The sequence below is a fragment of the Lagenorhynchus albirostris genome, chromosome 15 (genome assembly GCF_949774975.1).
Source record: "Lagenorhynchus albirostris chromosome 15, mLagAlb1.1, whole genome shotgun sequence".
Taxonomy (NCBI): domain Eukaryota; kingdom Metazoa; phylum Chordata; class Mammalia; order Artiodactyla; family Delphinidae; genus Lagenorhynchus; species Lagenorhynchus albirostris.
Window position 1 is genome coordinate 59,191,388 of NC_083109.1, and position 12,976 is coordinate 59,204,363.

Genomic DNA, 12,976 nt, shown 5'->3' on the forward strand with positions numbered 1-12,976 from the left:
AATTACTAAGTTTTGTGGTATGATTTCTTTTTATAGTAAACATACATTAAGGAAGAGACATTCAATATTTTGAGTACCCAGGTCTCACTGAATACCATTAAGTTGTTTCTCTGAAGGTACTGAAAGAGGTTTCTGTTTAAACTTCTTGAAATTTTTTTTTTTTTTTTTGCGGTACGTGGGCCTTTCACTGTTGTGGCCTCTCCCGTTGTGGAGCACAGGCTCCAGATGCGCAGGCTCAGCGGCCATGGCTCACGGGCCTAGCCACTCCGCGGCATGTGAGATCTTCCCGGACCGGGGCACGAACCCACGTCCCCTGCATCGGCAGGCAGACTCCCAACCACTGCGCCACCAGGGAAGCCCTGAAATTTTTTTTTAGTAGTTGCAAAATCTGCCTGCTTAACAAAATGGCATTAACTGTATGCAAAGTAGTATAAATCATAGTGCAACTACCTGCAAAGAATGTATGAAGATGTTGCTAGACGGTAAACAAAGTTTAAGAAACAGCAAACTTAATAATGGAGCTCAAATTCCAGTTATTTGAAAATAAATATTTGCTAGAATCAACTAGTAAATCTAAACAACCCTGCAAAATTAGAATAATTACAAATGACAGAACAACAACAAACAAGCCATATAATTATCCATGTCTGGGTTATCTAAAAGCAATTTTAAAAATCTTAGTGTCCTCAAGATACTCATCCTGGTATTGAAATCTGCTAGGAGATATTAACCTAGATGTAGTAGAATTAAGAGGTGAAACAATATTGCTCAAATACAGAATGTGACATTTTAAGGAAGGTAGGAAGAGCATGGTCTTTTTGGTCAGAAAGATCTGAGTCTGAATCCCAACTCAGCGATATACTAGTTATTTAGCTTTGGACAAGTTAGCTAATCTCCCAAGCCTCAGTTTCTTTATCTGTAAAATGAAGCTAGTTCTCCATTGGAATTGTAAGAGATTAAATGAGATATCATATATATCAACATAGTACCTGGCACATACATAATAGCACAGGGCCCTTTGCTGAAAATAATCATTAAATGGATTAGAAAGTGAAATGTGCATCTTAGGGCCTGAAAGAGGGGAGGCCTGTACCTAAACTCAAGCAGGGAAGAAGAGGCTGGTAAGTCAAGAAATTTTTATTAGATTCTAATTTAAAAAAAAAAAAAAATGGGGAGGGCCCTAGGGAAGGAGAAGCAAGAGAACAATGAGATCACCAGAAAGGAGAGAAGAAAATGAAAAGGTTTTCAGTAGAGAAACTTTATCAACCTGTTTGCTGTTCCTCTTTAGCTCTCTTCTTGTACCTATATAGCTGTGTGGGTACCTTGAGCACCTCTTGTTGCTCAGTCTCATGATGTACACCAACCCTTCCTTGTACACCATTTAGGTAGACAACTTTTTAATCCAGTTAGTCTCAATTTAGAGGAATTATATTCCTTGAGAAATGTTATTAAGGCTATTAAAAAAAAAATCTTACTTATCTGGCTGTGCCGGGTCTTAGTTGTGAGATGCGGGATCTTTAGTTGTGGCATGTGGTATCTAGTTCCCTGACCAGGTATTGACCCGGGCCCACTGCATTAGGAGCGTGGAGTCTTAGCCACTGGATCACCGGGAAGTCCCATTAAGGCTATTTTAAAAAGTGACCTCTAGGCTTTAAAAAGAAAAAGCCTTTTCAGTACCACTGATCATCTTTTATCTTCGAAGATAAGCAGCTGACAACTTCTTGGAGGACTGTGTTCTTTTAACCATACCAGTATATAACTGGTGAATGTTACTGACAGTTCAAAGTGCATCTTTACTCAAATTAGGAAGGCTTTCAATAGCCACTGAAAGTATTATGCTAGGTCATCAATAAGGGATCAGTAAAAGAACTTCTAGAAGTTATTCATACATGTAATTTAATAAAATAAATCTACCAAAAAAGAAAACAAGGACTTAGCCCTGAGGTTTAAAAGAGTTAATCAGTAGAGGTACAAGTCAGGTGAATTTGCCTCTAGCAACATGAAAGTGTGATAGGGACAATCCAGTTTTATAATTGACAGGGCACATCAAAGGGAACAGAGTGAAGCAAGCACTCAAGACTGATAGGGAGATCAGAAGGGAGCTCACGTTTTTTCACCTTTGGGGAGGCTAAATAGTCTGTTTCTGTTTGGTAACAGCTTTACAAAAGCAGATAAAGGGAGAAGAAGTAAAGCTTTTCTCTCTGGTTTATTTACTCATTTGCATTTCTAATGATAAATTCAAACGAGGCTGTTTGTATTGGCAACCAACAGGAGAAAAATCCTAATTGGAAAACAAAATTAAAATTTTCAAGGACGGACAAAAATTTATGGGATATACATCAAATAAAATTATTACCCAGCAAATATAAAGAGAATAAACTGTTAAGACATGTGGGTTAATCTCTAAAACATGCTTAAAAAAAAGACAATTGGGTGCATAATATGATTCCATTTATGTGGAGTTCATAAATGGGCAAAACTGGGACTTCCCCAGTGGTCCAGTGGTTAAAACTCTGCTCTTCCACTGCAGGGGGTGCTGGTTCCATCCCTGGTCCGGGAAGAACTAAGATCCCACATGCCACAAGGTGAGGCCAAAAAAAACAACCAGGCAAAACTAATCTCTGGCAGAACCGTGATTGCCTTGGCAGGAGGAAGGGATGGATTGGAAACAGGCAGAAAGAAACTTCCTGTAGTGATGAAAATGTTCTATATGTTGATGGGGGTGTTTACATAATTGTATACACTTGACAGACTCGTTGTAAACTTGAGATCTGTGCATTTCACTGTATGCAAGCTTTATCTTAATAAAAAAGCACTCTTGTGTACACCTTCTGTTTGCTGGACCTTCTTTAAAACAGTAATTACTCCTACGAACCTAATCCTTTCAAAATTGCTTTCTCACCCTAAAACTTAGTGTATTTGCCAGGGAAATAGCAAAGATGGTGGAGATTGCTTTTGTTCTAAGTAACTTGTGTAGTTTGGAAGCAAACAAAGTCCTTTAGGAGGATTGTACTACTCAATTCAGAGGGGTGAAATCTCAACCTAAATATAATCACAAATAAGGGTGCAAAGCAAGTTCAGTATATGTTTTCTTCCATTATGCCCTCTCTAGCTAATCTATTTTGCCAGTAGACATATTATCAGTAGCCTCACTCTTCTCTAAACTCAAAGAATACAACTTATTTCATTGTAATTTGGCCATCATTTATTCTAGACTGGGAGATACAGTTCTTCACTACAAAGCTACAACATCCAGGGTACTGATGCTACTTTTCTCCTTTAAGATACATTGATAGAGAGAACTTGTGTATCTGAAACTGGTTCCACAGGCCATGAAGTGTAAAATCTTGTACACACTGCAGTACCGTGCCTATGTGTGGTCTGATGCCCAAACACGACATTGAGCATTGTAGAGAAAACAGGTTCACTCAGTGTATGATACAATACAGGTGATATAAAGAGACAAATCCTTCAAAAGGGAAGATGACAATTTTTATTGTTATTACAAAAGCAAATTTTTTTTAACATCTTTATTGGGGTATAATTGCTTTACAATGGTGTGTTAGTTTCTGCTTTATAAAAAGCAAATTTTTTTAACTTCAGTCATTTGAATAATTGCAAGAGCAGACTAAGGGCTTAATCCTCACACAGGCACCAAGTCAGGCACAGTAGGTAGCTACAAATCATAAGAAAAAGGTTTCTTTACCTTGGATTCCTGTAATTCCTACCTAGAGCATTCTGCCATGCTTTGGAATTAGTTAAAAACCCAGCAAACCTAATCAGTTCCCTTTAATTCTGCTTTTTAAAAAATGAGAGCTAGGTATTAACCTGCTGTCTAGTGAAAACTAGTCACTAAATCCTGGCCTGAGAGAGAGCCACATTTGTTTTAGAGCAAAGAGAAGAAAGTAGTTAACTAAGAGGTGTGTCAATTTCTGAGAGCCCCATATGAGTCCTTAAGATATAGACCTTCTGGACTCAGACCTCAGTTTCACCTAATGCATGTGGATGGTCACCTGAGGAGTGCAGGAGCTCCAGCTCCAGCACAGACACTCTTTCCGGGGAAGCAGGAAAGGAGGTAGCAGGGACTTGGGCTGACATCTGAAGCACTAAGGTAATGTGCCTGGCAGAGGGTAGCCTCAGGAAGCACAAAATGTAATTCTACCTTTGCTGTCCACAAACCTGAGGTTTAAAGGGCACAGTGGCATGTGTGGCAAGGCAGAAAAGACAATTACCATTCTGAGAATTGATGAAGAAATCCTGCCTAATTTTCTGCCTAATCAGACATGGTGCCTATCTGCTTCTCCCTTATTTTGGAGAACACTCCCAACACTCCCACACCTCCAGGCCCTTAAAACATTTCTTAGTAAACAACTCAGCTAGCATATTACTGTTTCAAGGAAGCATAGGATTAGAGGTATGTGAAAAGTGTATTTACTGAAAGGAAGACTCAATATGTTCTAGCATATTGAAAATTAAGAATATCCTAGAGCCAAAACCATCACAAGTTGAACCATATTTACCCTACCTGAAATTTGGCAGTAAACTGGTTCAAATGGAATCCACTGAACTACAGGAAAATAACACTTCCTATTCCATTTACCATGAAATCTAATATAATCAACTGACTGCTGAAGTTAAACCTACTAGGTTTTTGAACTCAAAGTTGTGCATGTGTAATTACATTTATATAACAAGTTGCTGCCATGGCAAGATTTCTAGAGAAAGAAACAAGATCATAAATGTATTAGATGGCATCTGCTATAATCACTGAAAAATTAGCTGGAGGAAATATAAGCCATATTATTTGGAGACAGAAAATCGTCCCCTAAATTCTGTTGATTGCTATCTACCTTAAGTGTATATGTCTGTGAGAGGATTAATGGCACAGTTTATTCTGATAAGATAGGCCAACGCTGAAAATTTAGTCATCCTACAGTCAGAGCTATAGTGCTGTTACCAGAATTTTCACAAAGGGTTTTTAAAAGCTGAAAGTTGCGTGACGTTAAGAGCTACAATAAAAACTGTCCCTTGACTACCTTAAATTCCTACCCAAAGCAGTGAAGCTGTCATCCACGAAGCAGCGGTCCACAAGGAAGTCCATGCCAATGAGGAAAGGTGCTAGAGTGCTGTCATGTGGAACAGCCATCAAAGACCACAGAGTAATTACAGTCGTAACTAGTGTTTTCTGAAGATTGCCAGGGAGTTTAGTTGATTTTTTTCAAAAATTCATCATGGAAGCAGTTTTCGACCATAAGTTCACCTTTTTCTTGGGTTGCAAAACTGCGGCTGGTTGAAAGTATGACCCAGAGTATCTGCAGTACTTCAGCTGAGGATGCCTGTAACTGTTCAGTTGCATCACGTTCAAAGTCCATCCCATATTGTAAAAGCAGTTCTTGTAGTTTATGTAACTAGCAGACAAGTATGAATTACCTCGTTACAGTGAACAACCTGTATCCTTTTATAATTTACAAAATTTTTACATTCAATTATCACATTTCAATTCAAAACAAATATACATGGGCTTATTTACCCAAGAACACTTTACTATTTGTCACTTAGTTTCGTGGCATTATATACTCAGTCCATCTCTTTTGGTTTGATTTTACATAATTTTCATTGGATGAGTTGTTTGCAAATTAAAAACAAGAAGCAAATGCTGTATTTCCCCTTCTCCCACAGTAAGAAATAGGATTTAAAATGGCCATTACTTAGATGTTTATTTCAGTATCTTTCTTAAATTCATTTCATTAATTTAAAAAACTATAATTAAATAATATATCATGAAAGCTGTATAAAGAACATCATTAATGCAAAGAAAATTGTGATTCTAACATATCTATGCTAAAGAGGAAAAAAATGTTTAGGTCTGTAATATCCTAAGTCTACAGCCAATTACCCTATTTTTGCCTTGTCAACAATGTAAACACGTTTGTACTTACAGAAGACAAAATGACAGCGTAGGAATCTGTATTGCTTTTTAAAGGTCCAACATCTCCACACACTCCCAGTTCACTTCAGACATTATATTTGCCCATCCAAGTAACCAGGCAGTGTAATGAGTTTAAAATGCATCAAGTTTAAGTGAGCATTCTTCCCAAAGAACTTAAAAGCCCATAAAAATGTATGGTGTTGATTAACAATGAGGTTTCTTCTAAATAATCTTATTTGCATAAATATACAAGAATCCATTGAATTTTATTTCATAATTATCCTTTTTTTTTTTTTAGAGGTAGGCCCTTCACAGTTGATATCCATGTCATTTTACTTGAGTCTTGGCAACATACACATAATATCCTAAAAGTGTAAATGTTTTAATAGCAAACATAACTGTTTTTTAAAAAATGTGTTCAGTTTAAAAATGGAAATCTCTGGAATTAATTTCAATGACTCTTGAGCTTTTAAAGATTCATTAAAATCCAAGCAATTGCTAGTATTTTGTTCTTAATAACTTGGAAGTAGAAAAAGAGTTACTATGCACTGATTAAAGCTCCCACATATCCCAGAAAAATAAAAGCCCAGAGATTTGCAGACATAATAAATTTTATTTAAATTTCATGCAGTTTTAATAGCCATGAGTATAGTTATAGGAAGCTGGAGGACAGTAACTATGCTCTGTCCATAAGATGTGGCCTCATTCATGAAATGAATGGGAATTTTACAGTTAAGAAAACAGGATTAGATTAATTTTTATGTTTTGTGACTGGAAATACAGTCTGACTAGGCTTTTCTTTTCTGAGGCAGATGATTACATGGAAGGGACATGTCATTAAATACACAATTACAAAGTATCTTATTCAGAGATAAACCAATCTAAAAGAGGCCAAGTCTTTGATAAAGGGGGCATCCAATAAACCCAGAAAGTGTCCCCTCCATTTCCCATTTATTCTCATTAAAAAATTTCAAAGTTGTGACACAGTTTTAACAGAAAGTCAGCCTTTGATCTAAAATCCACAATGCTGCATTGCGGTTCATCCAAATCATAATTTAGCAAATTTCAAGAAAACAGTCAATTTCGAAAAATTGAGAAAAACTTACACTGTGCTTGATTCTATTTATCACTGTTAACTTTAGTCTGTGCAGATTCTGATGGTTCTAAAAATATGTTCATTTAGTTGCTGGATGAGATTTAGCTTTAATCAGCAAGAATCATCCAGCCTTTAAAATTACTAATACAAACAATAAACTGAGTAATTTGTAGAACTGGCACTTGCAGTTGATACAGTTTTCATATTAGATGCATGCAGCTCTTATAAATACTAAAGGAGGCATTTCTGCCACGTCTCAACATGCTGTCTTTATTGTAAATTCCATTAATTTAACAAGTTAATGGAATTTTTCGTAGGGGTACAATTTTATTATGCTTTATACTTATAAAAACTACAGTATGCTGTTCTTGTATTTTAAAACCACTTACTGTGTTTAAGAAATCATGTTAAAATATAAATTGGCAGAAACTGGTAGACCTAATAAAGCAGTGTCACAGTTGCCTAAAGATACTGTATGTATGCATTAACCATCAAAAGAATGGGGTCAAACTAATTCTTTCTTTTAATACAAACTTGAACATTGTTTGTAAATGCCTCATTTAAAGTAGTGGATAAGGAAAGTTTAGAAAAGTCCAAGTAATAAAATGTACTCAATTACTTGGTAAAGTTAAAAAGCTAATGCAACAATGTTACATCCAGATAAAAAACATTATTCAAAAGCAATTCAAATACCGAAAAGGGTTTCAAATTGAATATTTTATTAACATGGTAGTTGTCTTTGTAACATGTGCACACACACTCGCACACTCAGAATGATCTGCCTGGGGGAAAAAAAGACTAAGTATGCCTAAGGGAAATGAAAAATTAAAAAATTCCTGGTAGGTTTTCATTATTGTAGGCAATTATGTCCACATCACTTACAAAGCTATTGCCAAATCTGTCCAAGGAAGCAGAGTTTGAGAGGGGAAGAAAAAAATCTTGGGAAAAATTCAACAGTGGCATAGCAGAGCTCTCAATATGAGAAAGCTGACATAATGTGGACTTTTGCTGTGAATTTTTGTCTTTGCAAAACATGGGGAGAGGTTTGTCAATGGGCAGAAAATAAGAGTAGGCGGTGTGAAGTAGGCTTTTGCAGTCAGTTTTCCTCACAGTATTGTGCAGGGTCATCAAGAAAATGCTTAGTCTTTCTCTGGAACCAGTTTCAGAACTTTTCCAATTGCAATGGTCTTACCTAGAAATGAAATTTTTAAAAAACCTTTTCAGTAGTTAACAGCAAGGCTATGTAAGATATTAAAATTTATTATTTTAAATCATATTTTAAATCATTATTTTACAATGTAAATGACTAATTAACTGGCTTTACCATCAAAGACATGATTTCTGATTAATGGAGGGGAACTGAAGATATGATTTTCTTTCAAAAATCTATGCTTGGAGAAGTAAAATGTGGATATCCGTACAATGGAATACTATTTGGCAATAAAGAGGAATGAATTACATACAGTACAAGCCACAACATGACTGAAGCTCAAAAACATGCTGAGTAAAATAAACTAGACACTAAAGGCCACAAACTATATGATTCTATTTTATATGTCGTGTCCCAAAAAAGGCAAACAGAGAGAAAAAGTAGGTTTATGGTTGCCTAAGGCTAGGGGTGGGAATAGGTGGTGACTTTGTAAACAGGTATTAGGGTTCCGTTCTAGATGTTATAAAATTAGAATGCGGGGATGACTGTACAACTCTGTAAACATATAATTCACTGAATTGTATACTTAAAACAGGTCAATTTCATGGTATGTAAATTATCTCATTAAAAGCTGTTAAACAGGGCTCTCAGTCCTATTATAAGAGATAGAAAACCCATGTAGATCTTGTGAAAAACCGAAAAGCCAACTACTCTTTAGAAAGAAAAAAAATTCTGGGGTTAAAAATTCTTGCTACATTAATTTCTTCTGCCTGATTTTATCAGGTAACTAAAATTCTCGTTTTGTTATATTAATGGGACAAACCCAGTAACCAGTTTCACCAAGAAGAGTTTTAAGATAATGACTTCAAATGGATACCACCTTTACACAGATTTCTCCAAAATAAGGCTCAGGGACCATATTCATCATATTCCCAGTGCTTGGCATGGCTCCTGCCATGCAGTAGATATACAGTAAAGTTACTGCTGAATGAAACTGGAACTAATATGTGAACTGACTATTCTATATTTCAAGTGAACCATGAAGTTTTATGTAAAGTTTTCCATAGTCTTAAAAGTTATCTAAGTTAATATAATAATCTATAGAGAAATGTCATTTTGTTTCCATAATACCAGAGTTTCATGGCTGTGAGATAAGAAAATTACAGCTGTTCCAATCCACTCAGATAGGCAGAAATGGACACACACACACAAAAGAACATGAATATTAAACTTCTGAAATATTAGGTGTTAAGACTATCAATCTATGTACCCCTTTTATCTCCCCCCATTTCGATGTGGTTAATGTTTATCATATTTGATTTTAAAATGATTTCTTCTGAGCATAAAAAAAGATGTCTACCTCAGAGGCTTGCTTAGTAAAAATTTTCTCTACAGGATAGAGTCCTTCAAGATGAGGGTTTTTTTTTTTTTTTTTTTTTTTTTGCGGTATGCGGGCCTCTCACTGCTGTGGCCTCTCCTGTTGCGGAGCACAGGCTCCAGACGCGCAGGGCTCAGCAGCCATGGCTCACGGGCCCAGCCACTCCGCGGCATGTGGGATCCTCCCGGACCGGGGCACGAACCCGTGTCCCCTGCATCGGCAGGCGGACTCTCAACCACTGCGCCACCAGGGAAGCCCCAAGATGAGTTTTAATCACACATATTACAGAGGATTTCATCATAGAAATGTCTTATTTAGTAATAAATAAAATGACTCTCAAAATCCACTGCTTGCAAAATATTAAAATTAAGATTATTCATTTAGAGCATCACTACTAAGATGTGTTGTCAAGTCTGTCTGCTGTTCAACTCATTCAACTCATAAAACATTTATTATATGAATATATTATAAAACAAGTATCCAAGTTTCCTATGAACTTGCAATGTGCGCTGCACTCAGATGAAGATTACCAAAGCTAAGCATCTTAGATATAACACTAGACATCAATTTAAAGGCTTACCCTCATCTCTTAAAGTAAAACGACCCATCTGAGGGAAGTCTTTAAAGGTCTCAAGGCAGATGGTTCCTGCTGTTCTCAAGCGGGCAATGCATACTTGATCTTGTTTCACAAAGCGGGGTCGAGTCTTACTTTTTTCTCCTGATTTTTTGTCTACCAAGCAGATTAAGGCCTATCCAAGAAAAAAGGATGAGATTGGAATAATGTCAAATAAAAATCTTTAATACTAGAAGTGCAAATAAGAATACATCACTGTTGCTGATCAAAAATTATCAAGATGAAATGGTCTTAAAACAAAAACCTCAGTTATCTTAAAACTCACTGTTATTTCGACTTCTTCAATACAGGTATGGATATGCAGCACCGCATTATAACCTGGGCAGATGATGGATTTGTGCTCTATAATCACTATCTGTCAAACAAAAAAATTCACATCTTTATCCCTAGGTAAAAAAGAATTGAATGTGTAACTCACAATCTCAGTAGGGCACCAACTTATTTTTGTGTTGGATCAGGTTGCCTTACCTCCAAGGATGAACTTTGTGTATCCTTACCTCACTGATCTTCTTGGCAAGCACACAAACTTTAAAGACACAGGCAGACTTTCTTCTCTGGGAAGGCTTTCCTCTATACTCCCCACCAAGGAATTAATCATTGCTGCTCACATGCTAGGTTTTTTCCTCCTAGATGTGAACTTATAGTTTTATCCGTTTCCCAGTATCCAAGGTCCAAAGTTAACAACCTTGTATCTGACATCAAAATCTAACTTGATTAGTCATCGTATCTTAGAACTCAAAAATTCTGCGAGCTGTACCAATCACTTACTCTTTCATTGTCCTGGGGAGGTCAGGTTGCTAATAACATCGAGAAATTATGTGTGTTTTTCTGTCTGGAAAGTTATTTGCTCTGAATGAACAGACAAACCATGACTTCCACAGCAACTACTCTCTACTTAAAGTGAAAAACACTTTGAGCAAAATGTAAGTATCAATATATATTATCAACAGGAAATAAATAGGGAACTTACAAAGCATACTACCTACCCAGTACTTGTACCATCTTAAAGACTTTATGTGTATGAGATATACATCACAGTTGTGATCTCTATATATGGTTTATTCTATTTTAGTTCCCCTTCTGCACACAATGGCATGTCACCAATAATCAGGACAAAGGAGATTTAAATTCTAGTTTCATTTAGACAGTGAACATCATCATAATAATTACAACAATTGGTTTACCTGGGCATCAAATGTGCGACCAGAATGACAAAGATTATTAGGATCACAAAGTATGAACCCTGGAAGAATCTCCTCCTCTTCAATTCCTTTCAGTCTGATTTTGAGGTTTTCACCTGGGGCTACAGAATCAGTTTCTACATCATCAGAAAGGATTCCAAGAACTTCCACGTTGTGCTTAAAAAGAAACCAAGATTGGAGATTTTTTGACACATTCACTGCATTATAGAACAGAAAATTATCTGTTTGCTGAAGACTTGCAAGTCACATTTTTCTGTGGTTGTTGACTAGCCAAAATAATTCTTTGAGTGTGAAACTTTATAACATTTGTATGACACGAACTTAATGAAAAAAATCATATCCTAGAAGTACAAACTGCCAATTAGAAGATTTATCTGTCACATCCTAATAATTTCCAAATAGAACAAGTATAAAGTAACATTTGTCTTTTTCAAAATTACAACATTAAATCTAAAATTTGGATTTTAATTTTATGGATGTAATTATTATTATTATTATTGTTAAATTCCAGGAGTTAACAGACATAGTTTCCATTACCTATCAATCCCCCAAACATCCAAAGAATGTACTTTTCTAAGGTTATTTGAACAGCTAAGCTTTAAAGCACATTGACTGTTTAATAGGTAGTTTCCTTTTGGGGTGATGAAAATGTTCTGGAACTAGACAGTGGTGACGGCTGCACAAAACTGTGAATGTACCTAAATGTCATTAAATGGTAAAATTTATATGTCTTTTACCACAATAATTTTTTTTTAAAGAGCATATAGATGGGGAAAAAAATGTTAAAAGCAATACTCACTAGTATTCCCTCATTTTATTCCACTTCTGCCCTTAGAAGTAATTCATATTTTTAAAACACATGGCAGAAAACAAACAAAATAAAGCCTTCAGGACAAAAATGAACTTTCTCATGATGGTGGACATACAGTAGAGAATCCAGAATCACTATATTCCATACGAGAATTCTACAAACTGTCACTTGCTAAACTCTAGTAGTTTCCCCATACACACACATACACAAATAATGGCTTTCTTTCCCAAAAGGCAGCTTATACCTTACTGATACCTGTTTGTTGAAATTCATTCCAAGAACTGGTAATATAGCCATATTTGCTAGCAAATTCTTTACAGTAATGGGATAAAGGGGTAGAAACTAGCAGTTCCACCATACACAACTAAACAAGTATTGTTTAATACTTTTTGCCCAAATAATCCAGCATAATTAATTCCTCTCCCCAAATAAGGACTTTTATAGCTAAACAAAATAGAGCAAGTCTAATCTCTAATCCATACTTATGAAAAATTAAGACCAACAAATTCTTAGTTTATGAAAGGTATTAAGGATTTTACCTACTCTAAGTACCTCACATAAGTGGAGTCATACATGATTTATCTTTTTGTGTCTGGCATATTTCACTTAGTATAATGCCCTCCAGGTTCATCCATGTTGTAGCCTATGTTAGAATTTCCTTCCTTTTTAAGCTGAGGTAGTATTCTGTTGTACGTATACACCACATTTTGTTTGCTTATTCATCCATCAATGGACACTACAGGTTGCTTCCACATTTTGGCTATTATGAATAATGC

The 12,976-nt window shown here is 35.9% G+C and overlaps 1 protein-coding gene across 3 annotated transcripts in view; it reads right to left on the reverse strand.

Moving 5' to 3' along the window:
- Nucleotides 1–7,727: 7,727 nt before the first annotated feature.
- GSPT1 (G1 to S phase transition 1) overlaps nucleotides 7,728–12,976 on the reverse strand; it is a 31,737-nt gene continuing 26,488 nt past the window's right edge. For all 3 annotated transcript variants that reach the window (XM_060125145.1, XM_060125146.1, XM_060125144.1), the window contains 4 exons: nucleotides 11,372–11,545; nucleotides 10,453–10,542; nucleotides 10,134–10,302; nucleotides 7,728–8,217 (listed from right to left, as the gene is read on the reverse strand). In XM_060125145.1, coding sequence (XP_059981128.1) covers nucleotides 8,165–8,217; nucleotides 10,134–10,302; nucleotides 10,453–10,542; nucleotides 11,372–11,545 — 486 coding nt within the window. In that variant the 3' untranslated portion in view covers nucleotides 7,728–8,164. The remainder of the gene's footprint in view (nucleotides 8,218–10,133; nucleotides 10,303–10,452; nucleotides 10,543–11,371; nucleotides 11,546–12,976) is intronic.